This window comes from Bufo gargarizans, unplaced genomic scaffold, assembly GCF_014858855.1.
Source record: "Bufo gargarizans isolate SCDJY-AF-19 unplaced genomic scaffold, ASM1485885v1 original_scaffold_1826_pilon, whole genome shotgun sequence".
Lineage (NCBI taxonomy): Eukaryota > Metazoa > Chordata > Amphibia > Anura > Bufonidae > Bufo > Bufo gargarizans.
Window position 1 is genome coordinate 54791 of NW_025334533.1, and position 22351 is coordinate 77141.

General features: G+C 58.3%; 4 protein-coding genes across 6 annotated transcripts; 2 read left to right on the forward strand and 2 right to left on the reverse strand.

The window, feature by feature from the left end:
• SLC39A1 (solute carrier family 39 member 1) lies at positions 1–3088 on the reverse strand. Its single transcript, XM_044274563.1, has 4 exons — positions 2978–3088; positions 1005–1208; positions 749–879; positions 1–636 (listed from the first exon to the last, which is right to left on the reverse strand). The coding sequence occupies exons 1-4, from the start codon at positions 3024–3026 to the stop codon at positions 1–3; spliced, it is 1020 nt and encodes a 339-aa protein (XP_044130498.1). The 5' UTR covers positions 3027–3088.
• Positions 3089–3173: 85 nt separating this feature from the next.
• On the forward strand, positions 3174–7202 carry TDRKH (tudor and KH domain containing). 3 transcript variants are annotated; one of them, XM_044274560.1, is made up of 14 exons: positions 3174–3305; positions 3397–3506; positions 3578–3669; positions 3738–3909; positions 3979–4115; positions 4187–4418; positions 4499–4662; positions 4936–5108; positions 5192–5256; positions 5333–5484; positions 5963–6067; positions 6138–6216; positions 6335–6784; positions 7057–7202. In XM_044274560.1, exons 2-14 carry the CDS (start codon positions 3401–3403, stop codon positions 7107–7109), a joined length of 1980 nt encoding a protein of 659 aa, XP_044130495.1. In that variant the 5' UTR covers positions 3174–3305; positions 3397–3400; the 3' UTR covers positions 7110–7202. The 3 variants fall into 3 exon arrangements, with proteins under 3 accessions (XP_044130495.1, XP_044130496.1, XP_044130497.1); XM_044274561.1 differs by having other exon boundaries at positions 3209–3506; positions 3979–4100; XM_044274562.1 differs by lacking the exon at positions 6335–6784 and having other exon boundaries at positions 3209–3506.
• A 28-nt stretch (positions 7203–7230) lies between these two features.
• On the reverse strand, positions 7231–16488 carry LOC122923709 (ornithine decarboxylase antizyme 3-like). The gene is made up of 5 exons (XM_044274558.1): positions 16386–16488; positions 8048–8168; positions 7799–7968; positions 7479–7567; positions 7231–7391 (listed from the first exon to the last, which is right to left on the reverse strand). Exons 3-5 carry the CDS (start codon positions 7924–7926, stop codon positions 7231–7233), a joined length of 378 nt encoding a protein of 125 aa, XP_044130493.1. The 5' UTR covers positions 7927–7968; positions 8048–8168; positions 16386–16488.
• A 153-nt stretch (positions 16489–16641) lies between these two features.
• Positions 16642–22140, forward strand: MRPL9 (mitochondrial ribosomal protein L9). Its single transcript, XM_044274557.1, has 7 exons — positions 16642–16776; positions 19240–19399; positions 19479–19603; positions 19693–19746; positions 20172–20273; positions 21518–21601; positions 21802–22140. Exons 1-7 carry the CDS (start codon positions 16717–16719, stop codon positions 21961–21963), a joined length of 747 nt encoding a protein of 248 aa, XP_044130492.1. The 5' UTR covers positions 16642–16716; the 3' UTR covers positions 21964–22140.
• Positions 22141–22351: the final 211 nt, after the last annotated feature.

Here is a 22351-nt window from a genome sequence, read left to right on the forward strand (position 1 = left end):
TCACACCTTGATGAATAAGATGGCGGTGATGACAGAGAAGCCGCACAGTATGACGATGACCTTGACAATGCGCTGGTCGCCGGCGGTCAGCTCATGGGGCAGGATCTCCAGGAAGGTGATGTACAGGAAGGTCCCTGTGGCGATGCCCTCCAGGACGCTGCGGCTCAGCTGGTGCATGGGGTCTGCGTTCTCTGTCAGCACGATGCCAAGGCCGATGCCCAGCGGAGTCATGAAGGCGAAGAAGAGGAGGCAGGAGAGGATGGCGCGGGGGCGGAGGCGGCCCTGCGCCAGCTTCAGCGTCAGGCTGAAGGAGATGATGCACTTGTGTATGAGGAGCGCCAGGCAGGTCTCCAGCACCTTCCCGCTCTCCTGCAAGAGCCCCACCGCCAGACCCTCCAGGACCGAGTGCAAGGACAGAGACAGGACCAGGACCACGGCCCGGACCGCAGAGTGCGCGTTCACATCCACGTGGACGTGCGGCTGGTCTGTGTGCGGGATCCTGGAGTCAGCGCCCAGGAGGGAGTGCGTCTCCTCCGACCACCCCGGCTGCTCCTTGTAACTCAGCACAATCTGCTCCAGGACCAGGACCAGGAAGAAGCCCATGGCCAAGATGAACTCCTGCAGCGGGAACTGGAGCTGTGGGCAAGCACAGAGAGCAAGGGGTTAAACTGAGTAGTAGCTCATATGGCTAGGCCTACCGCCCCCCCCGGGCCACCCGACTAGGCCTACCGCGACCCGCCATACTCACGGTTATGTTCATCCTCAGGAGGGCGTTGTTGACCCCGGAGAGGTAGTCCGGCAGCAGGTCCAGGAGGCAGGTGGCCAGGAAGACGCCCCCGGAGAAGCAGCTGATGAGACTGAGCGCTCTGCGCCGCCCGCCTGCAGTGAGGAAAGCGCCGACATTACAGGAGACCCGCCTAGGGCAGCAGCCAGCATCAACGGTTGTCAGAGCCACGCCGCTTTCCTGACAACACCGGTGCCTCTGATGAGAGTGGCAGACTTACCCAGGATGTCGGGGGCAGCTTGGCGTCTGAAGAGGAAGAGGGGGGCCAGGCCACTGATGAGGGTCAGGAGAAGCAGCGTCACCAGAGACCCCAGCTTCACCTCTAAGCCGGCCACCGAGAGGGAGGCATCCTCCAGGCCCGGGCTCCACACCATGCTGGCGGGGTTCACCTCCATGGCGGGAAGAAGAGAGGCGGCACGGGTCACTGCAGGACAGAGGACATGTTACGGGGCGCGAGGCAGGGCCCATGAGGGGCGCGAGGCAGGGCCCATGAGGCACGGCAGTGAGGTATCAGGTACAGTACAGAGGGATGTGAGGCACGGCAGTGAGGTATCAGGTACAGTACAGAGGGATGTGAGGCACGGCAGTGAGGTATCAGGTACAGTACAGAGGGATGTGAGGCACGGCAGTGAGGTATCAGGTACAGTACAGAGGGATGTGAGGCACGGCAGTGAGGTATCAGGTACAGTACAGAGGGATGTGAGGCACGGCAGTGAGGTGTCAGGTACAGTACAGAGGGATGTGAGGCACGGCAGTGAGGTGTCAGGTACAGTACAGAGGGATGTGAGGCACGGCAGTCAGGTATCAGGTACAGTACAGAGGGATGTGAGGCACGGCAGTGAGGTATCAGGTACAGTACAGAGGGATGTGAGGCACGGCAGTGAGGTATCAGGTACAGTACAGAGGGATGTGAGGCACGGCAGTGAGGTGTCAGGTACAGTACAGAGGGATGTGAGGCACGGCAGTGAGGTGTCAGGTACAGTACAGAGGGATGTGAGGCACGGCAGTGAGGTGTCAGGTACAGTACAGAGGGATGTGAGGCACGGCAGTCAGGTATCAGGTACAGTACAGAGGGATGTGAGGCACGGCAGTGAGGTGTCAGGTACAGTACAGAGGGATGTGAGGCACGGCAGTGAGGTATCAGGTACAGTACAGAGGGATGTGAGGCACGGCAGTGAGGTGTCAGGTACAGTACAGAGGGATGTGAGGCACGGCAGTGAGGTGTCAGGTACAGTACAGAGGGATGTGAGGCACGGCAGTGAGGCGTCAGGTACAGTACAGAGGGATGTGAGGCACGGCAGTGAGGCGTCAGGTACAGTACAGAGGGATGTGAGGCACGGCAGTGAGGTGTCAGGTACAGTACAGAGGGATGTGAGGCACAGCAGTGAGGTATCAGGTACAGTACAGAGGGATGTGAGGCACGGCAGTGAGGTATCAGGTACAGTACAGAGGGATGTGAGGCACGGCAGTGAGGTATCAGGTACAGTACAGAGGGATGTGAGGCACGGCAGTGAGGTATCAGGTACAGTACAGAGGGATGTGAGGCACGGCAGTGAGGTATCAGGTACAGTACAGAGGGATGTGAGGCACGGCAGTGAGGTATCAGGTACAGTACAGAGGGATGTGAGGCACGGCAGTGAGGTGTCAGGTACAGTACAGAGGGATGTGAGGCACGGCAGTGAGGTATCAGGTACAGTACAGAGGGATGTGAGGCACGGCAGTGAGGTGTCAGGTACAGTACAGAGGGATGTGAGGCACGGCAGTGAGGTATCAGGTACAGTACAGAGGGATGTGAGGCACGGCAGTGAGGTGTCAGGTACAGTACAGAGGGATGTGAGGCACGGCAGTGAGGTGTCAGGTACAGTACAGAGGGATGTGAGGCACGGCAGTCAGGTATCAGGTACAGTACAGAGGGATGTGAGGCACGGCAGTCAGGTATCAGGTACAGTACAGAGGGATGTGAGGCACGGCAGTGAGGTATCAGGTACAGTACAGAGGGATGTGAGGCACGGCAGTGAGGCGTCAGGTACAGTACAGAGGGATGTGAGGCACGGCAGTGAGGTGTCAGGTACAGTACAGAGGGATGTGAGGCACAGCAGTGAGGTATCAGGTACAGTACAGAGGGATGTGAGGCACGGCAGTGAGGTATCAGGTACAGTAGAGAGGGATGTGAGGTACGCCAGAATCTCTTACCCCCTAGTCGCGTCTTTCCAGCCGTGCTCTGCGCATGCGCGTCCGCCATCTTGCCACACCCGGAAGTGAAGGCCTTCTCCCAGCTAGCCTATAGTTATTTACTCCATGCACCGTAAGGACAGGTGACTATCCAAGCCTCGTTTTCAGAGTGACCCCTCCGCCTCTTCCTGTGACGTCAGGAGCAGCGCCATTCCAGTCAGCACCTCCCAGGCAGAGAGTTCAGAAGTGCAGCAGCCCGGCATGGGGCGGTCCCAGAGCTGGAGGGGGCGGAGATAAATACGGAGCAGAGAGAGAGCCCGCCCCTTTCCGAGCTGGGCCGTACTGAGAGGTGAGTGGCCTGTCCGTCCTCTGTTTGCCGAGGGCAGTGGTCGGTTGCTATGGGTGACGGCTGCAGTTTGGCTACTTTCTGGTCTGTGCAGCAGTATGGAGCGGTGGAGCAGCCTCAGCACCGGACAGAAGCTCGCTGTGACTGTGGGAGTGTCGGCTGGAGCCGCGCTGCTGTGTGTGTGTTACTCCAGATACCGGACAGGTGAGGCGCGCGCCGCACAGAGACCGCCGCCGCCCTGCACCGCCACCTTCTAACGTGTGTGTCCCCCCCAGCTCCGCGCCCCGGAGAGGACGAGCTACGGATGACCATCCCCCGACACGCTGCTGAGCTCCTTCTAGGGCCAGACGGCGCCATCATTGGCCAGGTGAGGCACGGCGGTCACATCTGTCGCCTGCTGACTCTGCCATCGTGACCGTTATTTCTCTCCCACAGCTGAAGACACAAAGCCATGCCCACATTGCCGTGACGGCGGATGGCGGCGGTGACTGCCAGCTGACCCTCCAGGGCAGCCCCTCCCAGGTGCGCCAGACCCAGGTCCTGCAGGACGGAGCCGCGCTGAGGGTGAAGCTCCAGTTCCCTGCCAGCTCTATGGGCCGCATTATAGGTAGGTGCCAGCCGATGCCGGCGGGGAGTGCCTGCCGCCCAGCCTTACGGGCTCCGCCTTTGCTTGCAGGAAAGGGGGGCGAGCGAATCCGGGAAATTACCAGGACTTCTGGAGCCCATATTGAGTGCGAGCGCCGGGCGGAGAGCAGCACGCCGACCAGATGTATCACAGTCGCCGGCACCCGCCAGCAGGTGGAGGCGGCCAAGGTGCGGGGTCTGAGGGGGGTGATAAATCCGTGCTGCCCCATGGTAACACCCGCTCTCCCTCCTCCGCTCAGACCCTCCTCCAGAAGGCGGCCGAGGAGGAGGCCGCCGTCCAGCGCAGAGCCGCAGAGTCCTCCACCTTCCGATCCCGCAGGAAAGAGATCATTGCTGTGAAGAGAGAAAGAGAGCGCCCCCCAGAGGATGAGGAGACCAGGCTCCGCACCACGGAGGACATACCCCCAGAAGATAAGACGGCGCCCCAGGAAAACATGGCCGACTGCACCTACAACATCTGCAAGTTTGAAGGTAGCGGCATCTCATGGCTATGCTTCCCCTGGTGTCACATGACATGAGGTCACATGACCCTGGTTTGTTTCATCTTCCAGTCCCCAGCCCCGACTTCAGCTTCCACGCAGACGAGTACGTGGACGTCTATGTGTCGGCCGTGGAGAACCCCGAACACTTCTGGATACAGATCCTGGGCTCCCGCTCCTCACAGCTGGACAAGCTGACCACGGAGATGAGTGACCACTACCAGAGGCAGAGGAGGGTGAGTGCGCCCCACACGTTCCCACTGTGAGGATGAGGCTTATGGTTGTTACATGACTGCCCCTCCCCCTCGTGATGTCACTGTCTGGATTTGTTGCCCCTCCCCCTCGTGATGTCACTGTCTGGCTTTGTTGCCCCTCCCCCTCGTGATGTCACTGTCTGGCTTTGCTGCCCCTCCCCCTCGTGATGTCACTGTCTGGCTTTGTGGTCCCTCCCCCTAATGTCATGGTTTGGATTTGTTGCCCCTCCCCTTATGACATAACTGTCTTGTTAGGGGGCGGTGCCGGAGATCCAGGTGGGCGACATAGTGGCCGCCCTCTTTCACACTGACAGGATCTGGTACCGGGCTGAGGTTCTGGGCTTTCTGAAGAATGGAAATGTGGATCTGTATTACGTGGACTATGGTGACAACTGGGCCACGGCGAGGGAGAACCTGTTCCCGCTTCGGTGAGTACAGCACTGTCCCCCTCCCCTGAGTCACTGTCATAAGCCCCGCCTCCTGTGTGACCCCAGACCTTGTCCTCTTCCAGGAGTGACTTCCTGAGTCTCCCATTCCAGGCCATAGAATGCTGCCTCTCTGGTGTGGCCCCCTGTGGTGAGTTGTGGCCCCCTGAGCCCCGCTGCTTCTTCTGTACGGGGGGTTTCTGGGCTCTATTGTCTTCTCCTGGCAGGAGGCTCGTGGTCGGAACAGGCTCTGGACACTTTTGACGCTTTATCGCACTGCGCTGAATGGAAGCCGCTGCTTGCCAAGATCTCCAGCTTTCCTTCTGCCGGGGTGTCCCGCTGCTTCCAGATCCAGCTGTATGACCCGTCCAGTGACCCGGTGAGTCGCCCGCCTGTAGCCTCTCCGGCGCTGCCGCACCGCCTGTAGCCTCTCCGGCGCTGCCGCACCGCCTGTAGCCTCTCCGGCGCTGCCGCACCGCCTGTAGCCTCTCCGGCGCTGCCGCACCGCCTGTAGCCTCTCCGGCGCTGCCGCACCGCCTGTAGCCTCTCCGGCGCTGCCGCACCGCCTGTAGCCTCTCCGGCGCTGCCGCACCGCCTGTAGCCTCTCCGGCGCTGCCGCACCGCCTGTAGCCTCTCCGGCGCTGCCGCACCGCCTGTAGCCTCTCCGGCGCTGCCGCACCGCCTGTAGCCTCTCCGGCGCTGCCGCACCGCCTGTAGCCTGCAGTAAACTGAGGATCGGATGTAACATCAGATTAGTGCTTGCAGCTCTGGCTCTGAAAGGAGTATAAGACATGATGTGACTGCAGTCCTGGCTGTGACTGGAGTATAAAATGTGACCCTCTGGTCATGTCTGTCAGATGCTGGACATCGGTCTGGAGCTGATCCGCCAGGGCTATGCCACCGAGCGCACCATGAGCCCCACGAAAACGGATGAGGATGGATCTCTGGTGTCTCGACTCCTGGTGAGTACTGCCATCCTCATCCTTACCCAGTGACCGCGGCTTTGTACTCACTGTGCGCTGCCCCCTGCAGGACGAAGTCACCAGCCTGTCGGTGAGGTCAGAACCTGGTAGCTTATCCAGCCGGCAGGAGGACAGGCGCCGGGCATCGGGTGAGTGTATGGGAGCAGTGTGGGTCAGGGTTATAGGCGGGTCCCCAGTCAGTAGGTGCCCACCACCCCTCATTAGGTCACTGGCTGGGTGATTAACGCTCAGATACCTACATCCCAGATGGGTCTATTGAAATGATACGAGCTGACGTGGACCCCAGCCTGGACCACCAGCAGAGCGCCATCTCCACCCCCACATCCTGCCAGAAGTCTGCAGAGGATGTGGACAGCCTGGAGCAGAGCTTCTCTGACATCCGCCTCGGAGACCATCCTCCGATGGCCACCTCTAGTCCGTCCACCGACCCCTCTTCCCAGAACACCAGCTGCTCTACTGTGTCCTCAGAGTCCTCGGGGGAGGTGTCTAGCTCCACCTGCACCGCCTCCGAGGGACAGAGCCTTGTGTCCTCCTCCCTGGAGGACAGCAGCATCTACTCCCCCCGTGGCTGCTTCTACTACCTGACTGAAGAGGTGTCCGCCAGCTCCTCCGGAGACGTCATCACCATCAGCTCCGACAGCGAGGAAGATTCCGGCCAGCCGAGGACGGGCGTGAAAAAGGCGGCGATAGATTCTGGTAAAATGGAGTGACCTGGTGGTGGAGACGCAAGGACTGCTATAGTCACAGGGGCCCCCACAGCCATCACCGGTGGGGCCCATAGTGCTGTCAGAGGGTGTGCACTGCAGGTTCTGATAGTCTTCTTCACCCATTACTTCTGTGTGTACTCTCGCGTTTCCTGGACTCCACTGCTGTCTCTTACGCTCTCTCTGAAGCTATGTTGGTTTCCTGCTGCTAACTCTTGCTGTCTCTTACCGCTGTGCTGACTGTCACTTTCTCTCTCTCGGCAGACGTGTTCCTGAGCTCCAGCAGTGATCTCATTGTCATAGAAGATGAGCCCTGAGCGGCGGTGGCGCCCCCTCTGGCTGTATTTTGCACTTTCCATGTTTACCAGTTGAATATATTGTCTGTATTAAAGGTTCCTTTGTTCATTTAGCGCCAGGCTCTGCGCCATTTATTACATCTTACGGCTTATTGTTAGTGGGGGCTTTGATCCCCCCGGCTGAGGTCACTCTGTCCATCGTGTAGACCAGGAAGACGTTGTCGGCGCAGGTTGGGAGCCACCGCTGCTGCTCCGGCCTCACGACCTCAAAGCCGGCATAACGGAAAGCTCTGAGCAGATGCCCTGTAAACGAGAACATGGCGGTCTCAGTCACCGGCGGCCCCCGTAATGCCCATGTAACTGCGCCCATCCCCAGGCTCCTTCCTCTACCTCTTCCCTCAGTCTGTCCTCTGCTGACTCCCAGAAGAACTGAAATCGCGTCCATCTTCATCTCCACAAACTCCAATATGGCTGCCAGGCTGCAAGTGAGGAACGGTCATGAGAAACATGGAGGTGGCAGAAATCTTATAGAAGCAGAGCTGGTGACCCCTTCTCCAGTCACAGCCAAAGCTGCACTCGGCTGAAATCCCACAATACTCTCCTTTCATGTACACTGCATTTTGGGCGTGAGGCAGGGACACCACACCTCCTGCAGTTGGGGATGCAGCTCTGGCTGTGATTGGAGTATACTGTTATATTTTGGGCATTACCCCTTGTGGTCCGCTTGCTCCATAAGCTCGGCTGAGTCCAGAAAGAGCCGCTGACTGGTCAGTAGTCCGAACCAGTGCAGAGTGTCCTGTCCTTGCCTGTACTGGAACTCGAGGATGGTGGGGGTCATGGTGGGGGCAGCGGACTCGGTAAAGACTGATAACTTTCCAGCCTGGGGAGAAGGAAATTTACAGTAAACGTCCTCACCCCTACAACCGAAGAGAGGACATCTACTCCCGTCAGTGACTTACTGCGGCTAGCGGTCTCAGATGTGACTGTCCAGACTCCACCCTCAGCCGGAGACGCCTCAACTCAGGAATGCCAAGGGCAGCAGTGACGGCCGGACGCCTGTGGCCACTGCGTGCTCATCCTCTAAAACACAACAAAAATCAGGATAGAGCGAAAGGTCAGGGAATGACACAGAAGACAGTCACGGGCATCATAGTCCTGGTGGTTAGGTCCCTCTGTGGCTCCTCCTTATCAGGCCCTTTCTTTGGGAGCCCCTCCAGCATCGGAGGATCACTGCTTACCATGTGGCCTCAGCCACGCGCTCACTTCCTGCTTACAGCCCTTTACATTGTCTGGTGGTGCAGAGCCATCTAGTGGCCACCATGAACACTGCAGGCACACAGTACACAGGGTTCTTTAGCATTGGGATATTTCCCCTGTCCTTCACTGCAGTGCGGTGGGAAGCCGGCAGAAGACGTACCTGTGAAATATGGGGCAGCAGATGTCTGTGCTGGGGCGGTGTGCAGGCCTCCCACGCATTGTGAGGACAACCGAGATACAGCTCATTATAAAAGGCCTGAGGTCACTGATGACATCACAGAGATGGAGGTGGGGCCAACAATAGGGGCAGTTCACCACTGTCCTGATCGGGAGCCCACAACCATGAGATGCCCGAGCTGGGGCCAAACACAAGGCACAATATAGAACTTAATAACAAGGCACAATTTAATAACTAAAAATTTTCAGCGAGCCCAAGAGAGGAGTGATAGTAGCAAGAATGGTGGTTGTAGTACTCACTCCTCTGGGCTGTGCAGTTCTCTTCGGGGCGCTTTCTGGTTTGGGGTCCTCCTGTCTGATGATGGTTTTGATGCCCTTGATGTTGAAGGCTTTAAAGTGCATGGCAGGGTTCCTTGGTGCAGCTGTGGATGTCGGTGCAGTGTAGCAGGTTAACGGCAAACAAGTCTCTAATGAAGGACTAAAAGGGTTTTCCACAGGATAGGACCCTCACCGATCACGAGGATGGGGGTTGACCCTCACCGATCACGAGGATGGGGGCTGACCTTCCCCGATCATGAGAATGGGGGCTGACCTTCCCCGATCATGAGGATGGGGGCTGACCCTCACCGATCACGAGGATGGGGGCTGACCCTCACCGATCACGAGGATGGGAGCTGACCCTCACCGATCACGAGGATGGGGGCTGACCCTCACCGATCACGAGGATGGGGGCTGACCCTCACCGATCACGAGGATGGGGGCTGACCCTCACCGATCACGAGGATGGGGGCTGACCCTCACCGATCACGAGGATGGGGGCTGACCCTCACCGATCACAAGGATGGGGGCTGACCTTCCCCGATCACGAGAATGGGGGCTGACCCTACCCGATCACGAGGATGGTGGCTGAACCAATCACGAGGTTGGGGGCTGACCCTTATCGATAACGAGGTTGGGGGCTGACCTTCCCCGATCACGAGGATGGGGGCTGGCCTTCACCGATCACGAGGATGGGGGCTGGCCTTCACCGATCACGAGGATGGGGGCTGGCCTTCACCGATCACGAGGATGGGGGCTGACCCTCACGATCACGAGGATGGGGGCTGACCCTCACCGATCACGAGGATGGGGGCTGACCCTCACCGATCACGAGGATGGGGGCTGGCCTTCACCGATCACGAGGATTGGGGCTGGCCTTCCCCGATCACGAGAATGGGGGCTGACCTTCCCCGATCACGAGAATGGGGGCTGACCGTCACCGATCACGAGGATGGGGGCTGACCCTCACCGATCACGAGGATGGGGGCTGACCCTTACCGATAACGAGGTTGGGGGCTGACCTTCCCCGATCATGAGGGTGGGGGCTGGCCTTCCCCGATCACGAGGGTGGGGGCTGGCCTTCCCCGATCACGAGGGTGGGGGCTGGCCTTCCCCGATCACGAGGATGGGGGCTGGCCTTCCCCGATCACGAGGATGGGGGCTGGCCTTCCCCGATCACGAGGATGGGGGCTGGCCTTCCCCGATCACGAGGATGGGGGCTGACCCTCACGATCACGAGGATGGGGGCTGACCCTCACCGATCACGAGGATGGGGGCTGACCCTCACCGATCACGAGGATGGGGGCTGACCCTACCCGATCACGAGGATGGTGGCTGAACCAATCACGAGGTTGGGGGCTGACCCTTACTGATAACAAGGTTGGGGGCTGACCTTCCCCAATCACGAGGATGGGGGCTGGCCTTCCTTGATCACGAGGATGGGGGCTGGCCTTCCCCGATCACGAGGATGGGGGCTGGCCTTCACCGATCACGAGGATGGGGGCTGACCCTCACGATCACAAGGATGGGGGCTGACCCTCACCGATCACGAGGATGGGGGCTGACCCTCACCGATCACGAGGATGGGGGCTGACCCTCACGATCACAAGGATGGGGGCTGACCCTCACCGATCACGAGGATGGGGGCTGACCCTCACCGATCACGAGGATGGGGGCTGGCCTTCCCCGATCACGAGGATGGGGGCTGGCCTTCCCCGATCACGAGGATGGGGGCTGACCCTCACGATCACGAGGATGGGGGCTGACCCTCACTGATCACGAGGATGGGGGCTGGCCTTCCCCGATCACGAGGATGGGGGCTGGCCTTCCCCGATCACGAGGATGGGGGCTGACCCTCACCGATCACGAGGATGGGGGCTGACCCTCACGATCACGAGGATGGGGGCTGACCCTCACCGATCACGAGGATGGGGGCTGACCCTCACCGATCACGAGGATGGGGGCTGATCTTCACGATCACGAGGATGGGGGCTGGCCTTCCCCGATCACGAGGATGGGGGATGGCCATCACCGATCACGAGGATGGGGGCTGGCCTTCCCCGATCACGAGGATGGGGGCTGGCCTTCCCCGATCACGAGGATGGGGGCTGACCCTCACCGATCACGAGTACTCTGCATGCACGAATCGGCAGATCTTACAGCTGACACGGCTGCACAGGCAGAAGGCTAAGACCGAGTTCACACTTCAGTTATTATCTCCCTTAGGGCGCCTTTGATAGAGATGTGTGAATATCATTCTACATTTTGTATCTCTAGGACTGTGTAACTGATTTTTTAGTAGTTGCTTTAAGCTGCTTGTTCCTTATCTCAAGCGCCTTCCCTCCCCCCTTTGCTCAGGCTGGCTGTATCTCAGCAGGAAAGAGATAAGGAGGGGGGGGGGGGGGCACGCAGCTGTAGGCCGAACTCATTCCCTAGTCTCACACAAACTGTGAGCAGAGGAATGCTTGAGCCAACTACTTAGCTAGATGATTCACGTATATATTCAGTGCCTATAAGAAAGCACCTCCTTGAAGTGTCACATATGACGTAAGCAGTATTAATGTTGGTAAGACGCCATTATAAGATGGCGCCGGTGCACAGATCTTTACATTAGTTCACATTCCGTTTATTATTAAGATAGTGCACACGGCACAGACTCTGTCGGAAATATGGATTAATAGTTACTGTCAGCCATGTCCTTACACCCACCATTTGCAGAAAGATAGCAGAGGTAGTGAACTCCACAGGAGATAGCAGAAAACTCCTAGCAGGCCACATTTGGTTACATTTCACACCTCCGTTCAGACAGCACGGATCCAGCAGGGGGTCTAAGCCATTCCCCAGTTCAATCAAATCTAGCAGACAGCATGGAACTAGCGATTTATAAGGAATTATGAATCGCCCGGCCATCACAGGCGCAAACAGGATACATATTTGTGTCCTGGTGGCCATGATGAACATGCCCATGGGCTTCGTTTGGTGGTGGGATGCCAGGGAAGGGAGATATTCATATCTCCCCGCAGAAACCAACTAATAGTACCATGTTTAGACTCTACTTGTAGCCGTGACCCAGGCAGATCTGTTGGTCCCAGAACCATCTCCCTGTGACCTTCTGGCCTGGATCTATGAACCCTAAAGGGTTTTGTGGGTCATTGAGCTGCCAGGAACAGCAGGGAGGGGCGGACCACTCCCAGAGGCCTGGAGGGGCCGGGAGGCTACAGGTTAAAAGGCTTGTACCAGCAAGCGGGCGTGTCTTTTTCTGAAAGGTGGTCACATTGTGCCATGTGTTTGGAGAGACCTGGAACCAAATGACATCACTGCCCCCCACGTGACCGCAGCCAAGGACTATTACACCACCCTAACCCAAAGGAACATGTACCCGGTAACTGACTTTTACTCTGTGTAATCCTGTGTGTACCATACTACCTGTAACCTCAGACCACTGTGTATACTCTGTGTATAGTGTTATATCTAGTGCACCCTTATGGCGATTAAATCTATCATTTAATCTTGTGCTGTCTTGTATCTCGATCACGAATCCCCACGTCCGTGTTTCGGCCTAGTTATAAGCTACCGCGGGTTGGATTCTCACCCTATATAATCCTGTTAGCGGACCGGGCTTATATCAAACGAGAGCTGGTGGCAGTTACCCGGGCTGAGGAGACGCTGTTCTCACTGCGGCAGTGACCGGGCTCTCAGCTTGTCGCCTCTCTGTGCCCGCGTGGCTGACCTTACCTGCTCCTCTGGAGGGCGTAACGTCACGTTTTTGGTAACCTGTGACCATACCGCGTCTCGTGAGCTCGACGTAGGTGACGACAAGCGGGCATGAGGCGTGGTATCCATCACATATTGGTGGCAGCAAAGTGGGATCGAGATACTAGTGTGTGTGGGACCCATACTCCCAGACACTAAAGACGACCAGCAGTAGCTCTTGCCGCTGGAGTCTTAAGATCAGCTCAACCCTAGACAGTCTGAGTGCAGATACAATAAGGTGTGTGGGCATCAGGTTGCAGTCAGTGTCAGTGACCATCCGTTGCAATGACGGCCAGTATCACAAGGAAAAAAGCGAAGGAGATGGCCGATGCTTTGAATGGTGGCGGGGAGGATGCAGTCCAGATAGGGGGCACAGCCAAAGCTCCCCAAGGAGCCAGTCGCCAGAGGTGAGGGCCACGGTGGGCCTCACTCCACCTGCCCATCCCCCCAGCCAAGCCGGCTCAGCTGCTCTCCTACAAGCTGCCATGGACCGTCTCGAGGCCGGAGACCAGGCAGCCTCTGAGCTCCTCCTGGCGTCTGCAGAGCGTCACGAGCGAGCAGAGGCTGCAGAACGTCGCAAGCGAGCACAGGCAGAGCGTGAGCACCAGCTACAAATGCTCCAGCTGAAGCTTCAATTCCAGCAGCCCTCCTCAGCCCGATGCAGAGGTCCGGATTACCAAACTCCTGGCGGAGGACTTTCCCCTACTGGACAAGGATGGGGACCTGGACACTTTGTTGTTGGCTTTTGAGACAGCCTGCCATCAGTACCAGCTGCCGGAGGGAACCCCGACTGTGCCACCTGTGTAAGCAGCCAGGACACTTCAAAGCCATGTGTCCCCAGCACCTGAGGGACCCGTCCCAGTCATCAACCTGAAAACCATCCACTGTGTTGTGTGTGGTGGGAGGTCCCTTGACAATGTTCAACCGGTCACCGTGGGCCAGGCCGTGGCCAAGGGACTTGGAGACACCGGCGCTGAGATGACTCTGGCCTGAACTGGTGGCACCCCATGATTTATTGCCCGGGAGATCCCTTACTGTCTCCGGGATTGGAGGGGTAGAACCGGCGCTGCCCGTCGCCAAGGTCTATTTGGACTGGTCGAGGAGTAAGGGAGGTGGGGGTATCCTAAAATATCCACGCCAGTGTTCTACTGGGGACGGACCTGAGGCGGCTTGTGTCTAAGTACGTGGTCTAAGTACATATCTCCCCACAGAAACCAACTAACAGTACCATGTTTAGACTCTACTTGTAGCCGGAACCCAGGTGGGTCTGTTGGTCCCAGAACCATCTCCCTGTGACCTTCTTGCCTGGAGCTATGAACCCTAAAGGGTTTTGTGGGTCATTTGCTGCCAGTCCAGCAGAGGGGTGTGGAACCCTCCCAAAGGCCAGGAGGGGAGAGACCGGCTACAGGTTGAAAGGCTTGTGCCAGCAAGTGGACGTGTCTTCTTCTGAAAGGGGGTCACATCGTGCCATGTGTTTGGAGAGATCAGCTGACATCACTGCCCCCCACGTGACCGCAGCCAAGGACTATTACACCACTCTAACCCAAAGGAACATTCATTTACCCGGTACTGACTGTACTCTATGTAATCCTGTGTGTACCATACTACCAGTACCTGTAACCTCAGACCACTGTGTATATTCTCCGCGTTACATCTAGTGCGCCCTTACGGCGATTATATAATTTCATCTTGTGCTGTCTTGTATCTCGATCACAAATCCCCACGTCCGGGTTTCGGCCTAGTTATAAGCTACTAGGGCTGCAACGATTAATCGATGTAATCAATTATAATCGATAACTGGACTCGTTGATGAATCCAGTTATCGAATAATCGCCGATTCGTTGCCATGCGGGCGGGCGGTCACTGCATCTTTACTTTACCTTTTACAATGACGCTCCTGTAACAGGCAGAGTGGACGGCGGCGTAACGTCACTTACTCACGTGACGCACCTGCTCCGCCTCCTTCATTCATAAAGTGGGCGGAGCAGGTGCGTCACGTGAGTAAGTGACGTTACGCCGCCGTCCACTCTGCCTGTTACTGGAGGGTCATTGTAAGGTAAAATAAAGATGCAGTGATTAGTCCGACTAAGCAGCGGGGCCGGGGCCGGGCAGATACCCGGGCTGAGGAGGCGCTGTTCTCACTGCGGCAGTGACCGGGCTCTCAGCTTGTCGCCTCTCTGTGCCCGCGTGGACAGGAGGTGTCTGTGTAACCTGTACCACGCTGACCTTACCTGCTCCTCTGGAGGGCGTAACGTCACGTTTTTGGTAACCAGTGACCATACCGCGTCTCGTGAGCTCAACGTGGGTGACGTCAAGCGGGCACGAGGCGTGGTATCATCACAGACACCAAGTGTTATCTCTTTTCTTATCTTTTTCCTTCTTAGCCAATGAAACAATGGCATGAGCCTCAGAGGGGGACGCCTTCACTCGCTGCAGAGCTTATTGAGGAATTTTCCGTGACTGAAAATCAGCTCCATTGATTTGACTAGAGGGGCAATGGATTTCTGCACACCCCATTCAGGGGAAGGGAACTGATTTTTCGTTGTGGAAAATTCCACAAGAAAATCTGCAGCCCTTACAGTGCACTTCTCTGGCTGTGACGTCACCCAGGCATGGGGTACGGTGCACTTCTCTGGCTGTGACGTCACCCAGGCATGGGGTACGGTGCACTTCTCTGGCTGTGACGTCACCCAGGCATGGGGTACGGTGCACTTCTCCGGCTGTGACGTCACCCAGGCATGGGGTACGGTGCACTTCTCCGGCTGTGACGTCACCCAGGCATGGGGTACGGTGCACTTCTCCGGCTGTGACGCCACCCAGGCATGGGGTACGGTGCACTTCTCCGGCTGTGACGCCACCCAGGCATGGGGTACGGTGCACTTCTCCGGCTGTGACGTCACCCAGGCATGGGGTACGGTGCACTTCTCCGGCTGTGACGCCACCCAGGCATGGGGTACGGTGCACTTCTCCGGCTGTGACGCCACCCAGGCATGGGGTACGGTGCACTTCTCCGGCTGTGACGTCACCCAGGCATGGGGTACGGTGCACTTCTCCGGCTGTGACGTCACCCAGGCATGGGGTACGGTGCACTTCTCCGGCTGTGTCGTCACCCAGGCATGGGGTACGGTGCACTTTTCTGGCTGTGACGTCACCCAGGCATGGGGTACGGTGCACTTCTCTGGCTGTGACGTCACCCAGGCATGGGGTACGGTGCACTTCTCCGGCTGTGACGTCACCCAGGCATGGGGTACGGTGCACTTCTCCGGCTGTGACGTCACCCAGGCATGGGGTACGGTGCACTTCTCCGGCTGTGACGTCACCCAGGCATGGGGTACGGTGCACTTCTCCGGCTGTGACGTCACCCAGGCATGGGGTACAACACTTTCTCTCTGCAATGCATCAGACTATGCTCTGTATTCACAGTCCACTTTTTCTCTGTGGGATGTGGCTATTCTTTTACGTAGATGGTCAATCCCAGAAGAAAACTCCTGAGCAGATATGCTGTAGGGCGGACCTCTCCACAGAGCTTCTGCTCTGCACCTCTCCCTGTCTTCTGGCCTCGCGGAGGGGGGGGGGGGGGGGGGGGGGGTCAGCACTACATTGTCCAGCACACCGAGGGCTGATTCACATCAGAAGCACGGCCGCGCCTAAGACGAGGAGGAGGAATGGGGGCTGTAAGTTTGTCCCACTGATACCTTGTGCACCCACACAGTTCTGACCCCTGTCCTGCAGTGCACACAGTGGCCATTACACAGGGCGCAGACACCAAGGGCTCAGCTGTCATCTTCCCACCTCCTGAGTGAAGCCTAAGCCACCTTCTCCTCTATCAGGCCTGTGGGACCCCCTTCCTGGATCCACGTCCCAGCTGCCGGGGAGATTATGTATAGAATCCAAGACCAAGACTGCAGGAAGTGAGGTGTGAGAGGAACACAAGGCCTCAGACAGGGACTTTTGATCTCAGGGAAGATGGCGGCGGCCGGTGCAGACAATTCCTCATCGCTTTGTTCCTATCGCTGCTTCCCCTACTCATCAGTTTGCTGGGTCACGTGACGCGGAGGGCAGACGCTGATTGGCCGCAGCTTTACATGCGCTGCCCTTGGGTGTCAGTCAGCGAACGACCGGGATGTTGAGGACGTGCAGCCGCCTGCTGAGCTGCGGGTCACCGGGATTCACCCAGATCCGGGTGAGTGGATCCTGCCGCACCGTGTGAAGACCGGCGGACGCATTTCTCTAGCAGCCATAGACTATTCATTGTCAATATGGATCAGAAAATGAAAGCGGAGAGCAGATTGGTTGCTATGGGCAACGCCACTCCTGTACTTCCCAATAGCCTCCAAATAGTCCCACTGTACCCGCCCCCTGAGGCCCCGCCCCCATCACACCCACAAGCTTGCAGCCCCGCCCTCCTTCCCACAAGCTCACACCTCTCCCCCAGCCCTCCCCTCCCCCCACAAGCTCACAGCTCCGCCTCCAGCACCGCTCTCCTCCCACAAGCTCACAGCTCCGCCTCCAGCACTGCTCTCCTCCCACAAGCTCACAGCTCCGCCTCCAGCACTGTTCTCCTCCCACTATCTCACAGCTCCGCCTCCAGCACTGCTCTCCTCCCTCAAGCTCACAGCTCCGCCTCCAGCACTGCCCTCTTCCCACAAGCTCACAGCTCCGCCTCCAGCACCGCTATCCCACCACAAGCTCACAGCTCCGCCTCCAGCACCGCCCTCCTCCCACATGGTCACAGCTCCGCCTCCAGCACCGCCCTCCTCCCACATGGTCACAGCTCCGCCTCCAGCACCGCCCTCCTCCCACATGCTCACAGCTCAGCATCCAGCACCGCTCTCCTCCCACAAGCTCACAGCTCCGCCTCCAGCACCGCCCTCCTCCCACAAGCTCACAGCTCTGCCTCCAGCACCGCTCTCCTCCCACAAGCTCACAGCTCCGCCTCCAGCACCGCTCTCCTCCCACAAGCTCACAGCTCCGCCTCCAACACTGCTCTCCTCCCACAAGCTCACAGCTCCGCCTCCAACACTGCACTCCTCCCACAAGCTCACAGCTCCACCTCCAACACTGCTCTCCTCCCACAAGCTCACAGCTCCGCCTCCAGCACTGCTCTCCTTCCACAAGCTCACACCTCTCCCCCAACCCTACCCTCCTCCCACTAGCTCACAGCTCCGCCTCCAGCACTGCTCTCCTCCCACAAGCTCACAGCTCCGCCTCCAGCTCTGCTCTCCTCCCATAAGCTCACAGCTCCGCCTCCAGCACCGCTCTCCTCCCACAAGCTCACAGCTCCGCCTCCAGCTCTGCTCTCCTCCCATAAGCTCACAGCTCCGCCTCCAGCACTGCCCTCTTACCACTAGCTCACAGCTCCGCCTACAAGCTCCTCCCACTAGCTCACAGCTCCGCCTCCAGCACGGCTCTCCTCCCACAAGCTCACAGCTCCGCCTCCAGCACGGCTCTCCTCCCACAAGCTCACAGCTCCGCCTCCAGCATGGCTCTCCTCCCACAAGCTCACAGCTCCGCCTCCAGCACTGCTCTCCTCCCACAAGCTCACAGCTCCGCCTCCAGCACGGCTCTCCTCCCACAAGCTCACAGCTCCGCCTCCAGCACGGCTCTCCTCCCACAAGCTCACAGCTCCGCCTCCAGCACCGCTCTCCCCCACAAGCTCACAGCTCCGCCTCCAGCAAAGCTATCCCCCCACTAGCTCACAGCTCCGCCTCCGGCACCGCTATCCCCCCACTAGCTCACAGCTCCGCCTCCAGCACCGCTCTCCCCCACAAGCTCACAGCTCCGCCTCCAGCACCGCTATCCCCCCACTAGCTCACAGCTCCGCCTCCAGCACCGCCCTCCTTCCTCAAGCTCACAGCATCGCCCTCCTCCCACAAGCTCACAGCTCCCCCTCCAGCCCCACCCTCATCCCACAAGCTCACAGCTCCGCCTCCAGCCCCACCCTCCTCCCACAAGCTTACAGCTCCCCCTCCAGCCCCACCCTCATCCCACAAGCTTACAGCTCCCCCTCCAGCCCCACCCTCTTCCCACAAGCTTACAGCTCCGCCTCCAGCCCCACCCTCTTCCCACAAGCTTACAGCTCCGCCTCCAGCCCCACCCTCCTCCCACAAGCTTACAGCTCCGCCTCCAGCCCCACCCTCCTCCCACAAGCTTACAGCTCCACCTCCAGCCCCACCCTCCTCCCACAAGCTTACAGCTCCGCCTCCAGCCCCACCCTCCTCCCACAAGCTTACAGCTCCCCTCCAGCCCCACCCTCCTCCCACAAGCTTACAGCTCCCCCTCCAGCCCCACCCTCATCCCACAAGCTCACAGCTCTGCCTCCAGCCCCACAAGCTTACAGCTCCCCCTCCAGCCCCACCCTCATCCCACAAGCTTACAGCTCCGCCTCCAGCCCCTCCCTCCTCCCTCAAGCTCACTGCACCGCCCTCCTCCCACAAGCTCACAGCTCCGCATCCAGCCCCACAAGCTTACAGCTCCCCCTCCAGCCCGACCCTCCTCCCACAAGCTCACAGCTCCCCCTCCAGCCCCACCCTCATCCCACAAGCTCACAGCTCCCCCTCCAGCCCCACCCTCATCCCTCCAGCTTACAGCTCCGCCCCCTTCCTCAAGCTCACGCCCCCTGCAGTCTGTATATTTGTGATTCTAGGGTACGGTGGTGGTTGAGCGCTGGTGGAATGTGCCACTTGCCAAAGAGGGGGAGGAGCCGTACCTTCACCCTCAGAGGCACCGCATCTATCGGGTGCTGGAGGACACCAAGCACAGTGCCAAGGAGAAGATGGAGCTGATCCTGACGCAGAACGTGCACCGTAAGGCCGGGGCGGAGGGGCTCCGGGGGTCCCCTGTACCTAGGGCCACAGGCATCTCCTCTACTCTTCTCTCTTTCAGGGCTGGGCAGCCTCGGGGACACGGTGCTGGTGGACAAACGGCGGGGGCGGAACAAGCTGCTGGCACAGGGACTGGCGGTCTACGCCTCCCCCGAAAATAAGGAGAAGTTTGAGGAGGAGAAGAGGGTGAGCTCTGGCAGTATGGTGGGGAGGGGTCAGGTAATTGGGGATCGTGGGGGGGCTGCACGACTGACGGCCCTGTTTCTCCATTCCAGTTGCAGCTGTCGGGCGAGCTTGGAGGCAGGAAACAGACCTGGACGGGCGAGATGGTGAGCGATACAGAGCCCCGCCCCCCCCCCCCCCCCCCCCCACTAATTGACGGCGGAAAGTCAGGGCATGCGCCTCATAATTGGGGTTCATTCGCCCGTCCGAATGAATGGGGCCACAAAATACGCGGAAAGCACGCGGTGCACTGTCCACATTTCTATCATAGTGCCGGCCGCGTGCGGAACACACACGAGTGAATGGTCATGTGACTGTGGGGTGTAACATAGAAATACGCCACCGCGGAGCGCTCTCCAGAGACTGAACCAGCGGGGGGCGCGTGTGAGGAGCACATCCTGAGACTCTGCACGTAAAGCCTCTGCAGATTAGGATTTACTGATGACATAAGACGCCGCTGATTAGGGTAAACCGCTTATCCTCCGCCATGTAGTGTGAGGGGCGGACGCTGATTTCTGCTTTCTGCCCCCAGACTCTGAATTACCTGAAGAAGTCTCGGCTGAAGGTTGAGATGAAGACCAACGTAAAGTGGCAGCTGAACCAGGAGATTGTGGCACGGAATCTACTGAAGAGCGTAAGGAGAACGCCTAGGGGGTGTCATGGTGGCGCTAAGCCTAGATGATGCAATGGTGTCAGGGGTAATGGCGGACGTGGCTTGTGAGTCCTGGCCGTATGTCCTTGGTGATAGTGGATGGGAATCTTGTGTTCTTAGTCGTTGTTGATGTGGAAAGTATCCTGAGTGATGGTGGACACAGCTCGTCTGTCCTCGGTAATGGTGGACATGGGTTGTGAATCCTTGGTGACCTGGGATGTGGCTCAAGTGTCCTAGGTGATGATGTACGTGGTTTGTATGTCCTGGGTGATGGTGGATGTGACTGATGTGTCCTAGGTGATGGTGGACGTGGTTTGTATGTCCTGGGTGATGGTGGATGTGACTGATGTGTCCTAGGTGATGGTGGACGTGGTTTGTATGTCCTGGGTGATGGTGGATGTGACTGATGTGTCCTAGGTGATGGTGGACGTGGTTTGTATGTCCTGGGTGATGGCGGATGTGTCCTAGGTGATGGTGGACATGGGTTGTGTATTCTCAGTGATGGTGGACATGGCTTGTGTGATGGTGGATATGGGTTGTGTGTCCTTGGTTGACGGTGGGCATCGCTCACGTGTCTTGGATGATGGTGGATGTGACTGATGTGTCCTAGGTGATGGTGGACATGGTTTTTATGTCCTGGGTGATAGTGGATGTGACTGATGTGTCCTAGGTGATGGTGGACATGGTTTGTATGTCCTGGGTGATGGTGGATGTGACTGATGTGTCCTAGGTGATGGTGGACATGGGTTGTGTATTCTCAGTGATGGTGGACATGGGTTGTGTATTCTCAGTGATGGTGGACATGGCTTGTGTGATGGTGGATATGGATTGTGTGTCCTTGGTAATGGTGGAGGTGGCTTGTAAGACTACCTCAGTCACGGTGCATGTGGGCCGTATGTCCTTGGTGATAGTGGACGATCTTGTGTGCTTAGTCATTGTTGACATGGCTCGTCTGTCCTTGGGAATGGTGGACGTGGGTTGTGAATTTTTGGTGATAGTGGACATGACTGATGTGTCCTAGGTGATGCTGGACATGGGTTATGTATTCGCGGTGATGGTGGACGTGGGTTGTGTAACCTTGGTGACAGTTGGCATTGCTCACGTGTCCTGGGTGATGGTGGAGGTATGTTGTGTTCTGGGTGAGGTGTGAAGTGGACGTGTGTGTGTGGTCCTGCCTTCATGAGGTCTTAGTTGGCCACCGATGACCCGCCATCTCCTTTCTCCAGTTAGGGGTGGTGGCGCCTGTGGAAGCGCTGAAGATTCCAGATGAGCCCATCACCAGGTTCGGGGAGTACTGGTGTGAAGTGACGGTGAGCTCCTGCAGACTGGGGGTGTCCATGTTGTGTACTGGTGGGGAAAGCGGTCCTGAGATATGAAGGGGAACACCCGTCTGTGGCCCATGACACATTGAAAACGGCTGTGACGTGGGGTGGGGAGATGAAGCATCGCACCTGGCGTGCCCTGCCGCTGGGGGGCATATTCTGATTCTTTCCCTTCTCCCCTGTGGCAGGTGAACGGCGTCGACACGGTGCGGCTGCCGATGGACGTCGTGAATTACATGAGACCGAAAATGAAACGATACAAGCACTGGTTATCCACGCAAGCAACGAGATCAGAGGGCGGCACTACCTCCGAGTCACCAGCAGAGGGCGACCTTACCACAGAATCCTGAGCAGAAGGCCCTCATGCCTCACAATCGCCAGCAGAGGGCGACGTGGCAGCGCAGCCACAAACTCTGACAAACGGACCCCCTGGGGGATTTGCCTGTCTTTGGACTGTCGGCCCCTCAGCCTCGCACATTCATTCGTAATAAAGTCTCCATGTTGGATGGCGTTGCACTGCACAGTCACATGACGTGGCGCTGCTTTGTTATTGGTCAGTGAAGAAGGGATTATGGGAGCAGAGGATGGGTAGAAACGTTTCCGCCGGGGGGGGGGGGGGCGTCAATTGTGCATTCTGTCTACAGAAGGCGGCGCAGCTGCCTCCAACCCGACACCTGCCGCCGCCATTGTCTGTGACACAATGTGCCGCCCTCCGCATAGAATAGCCCCCTCCAGGGC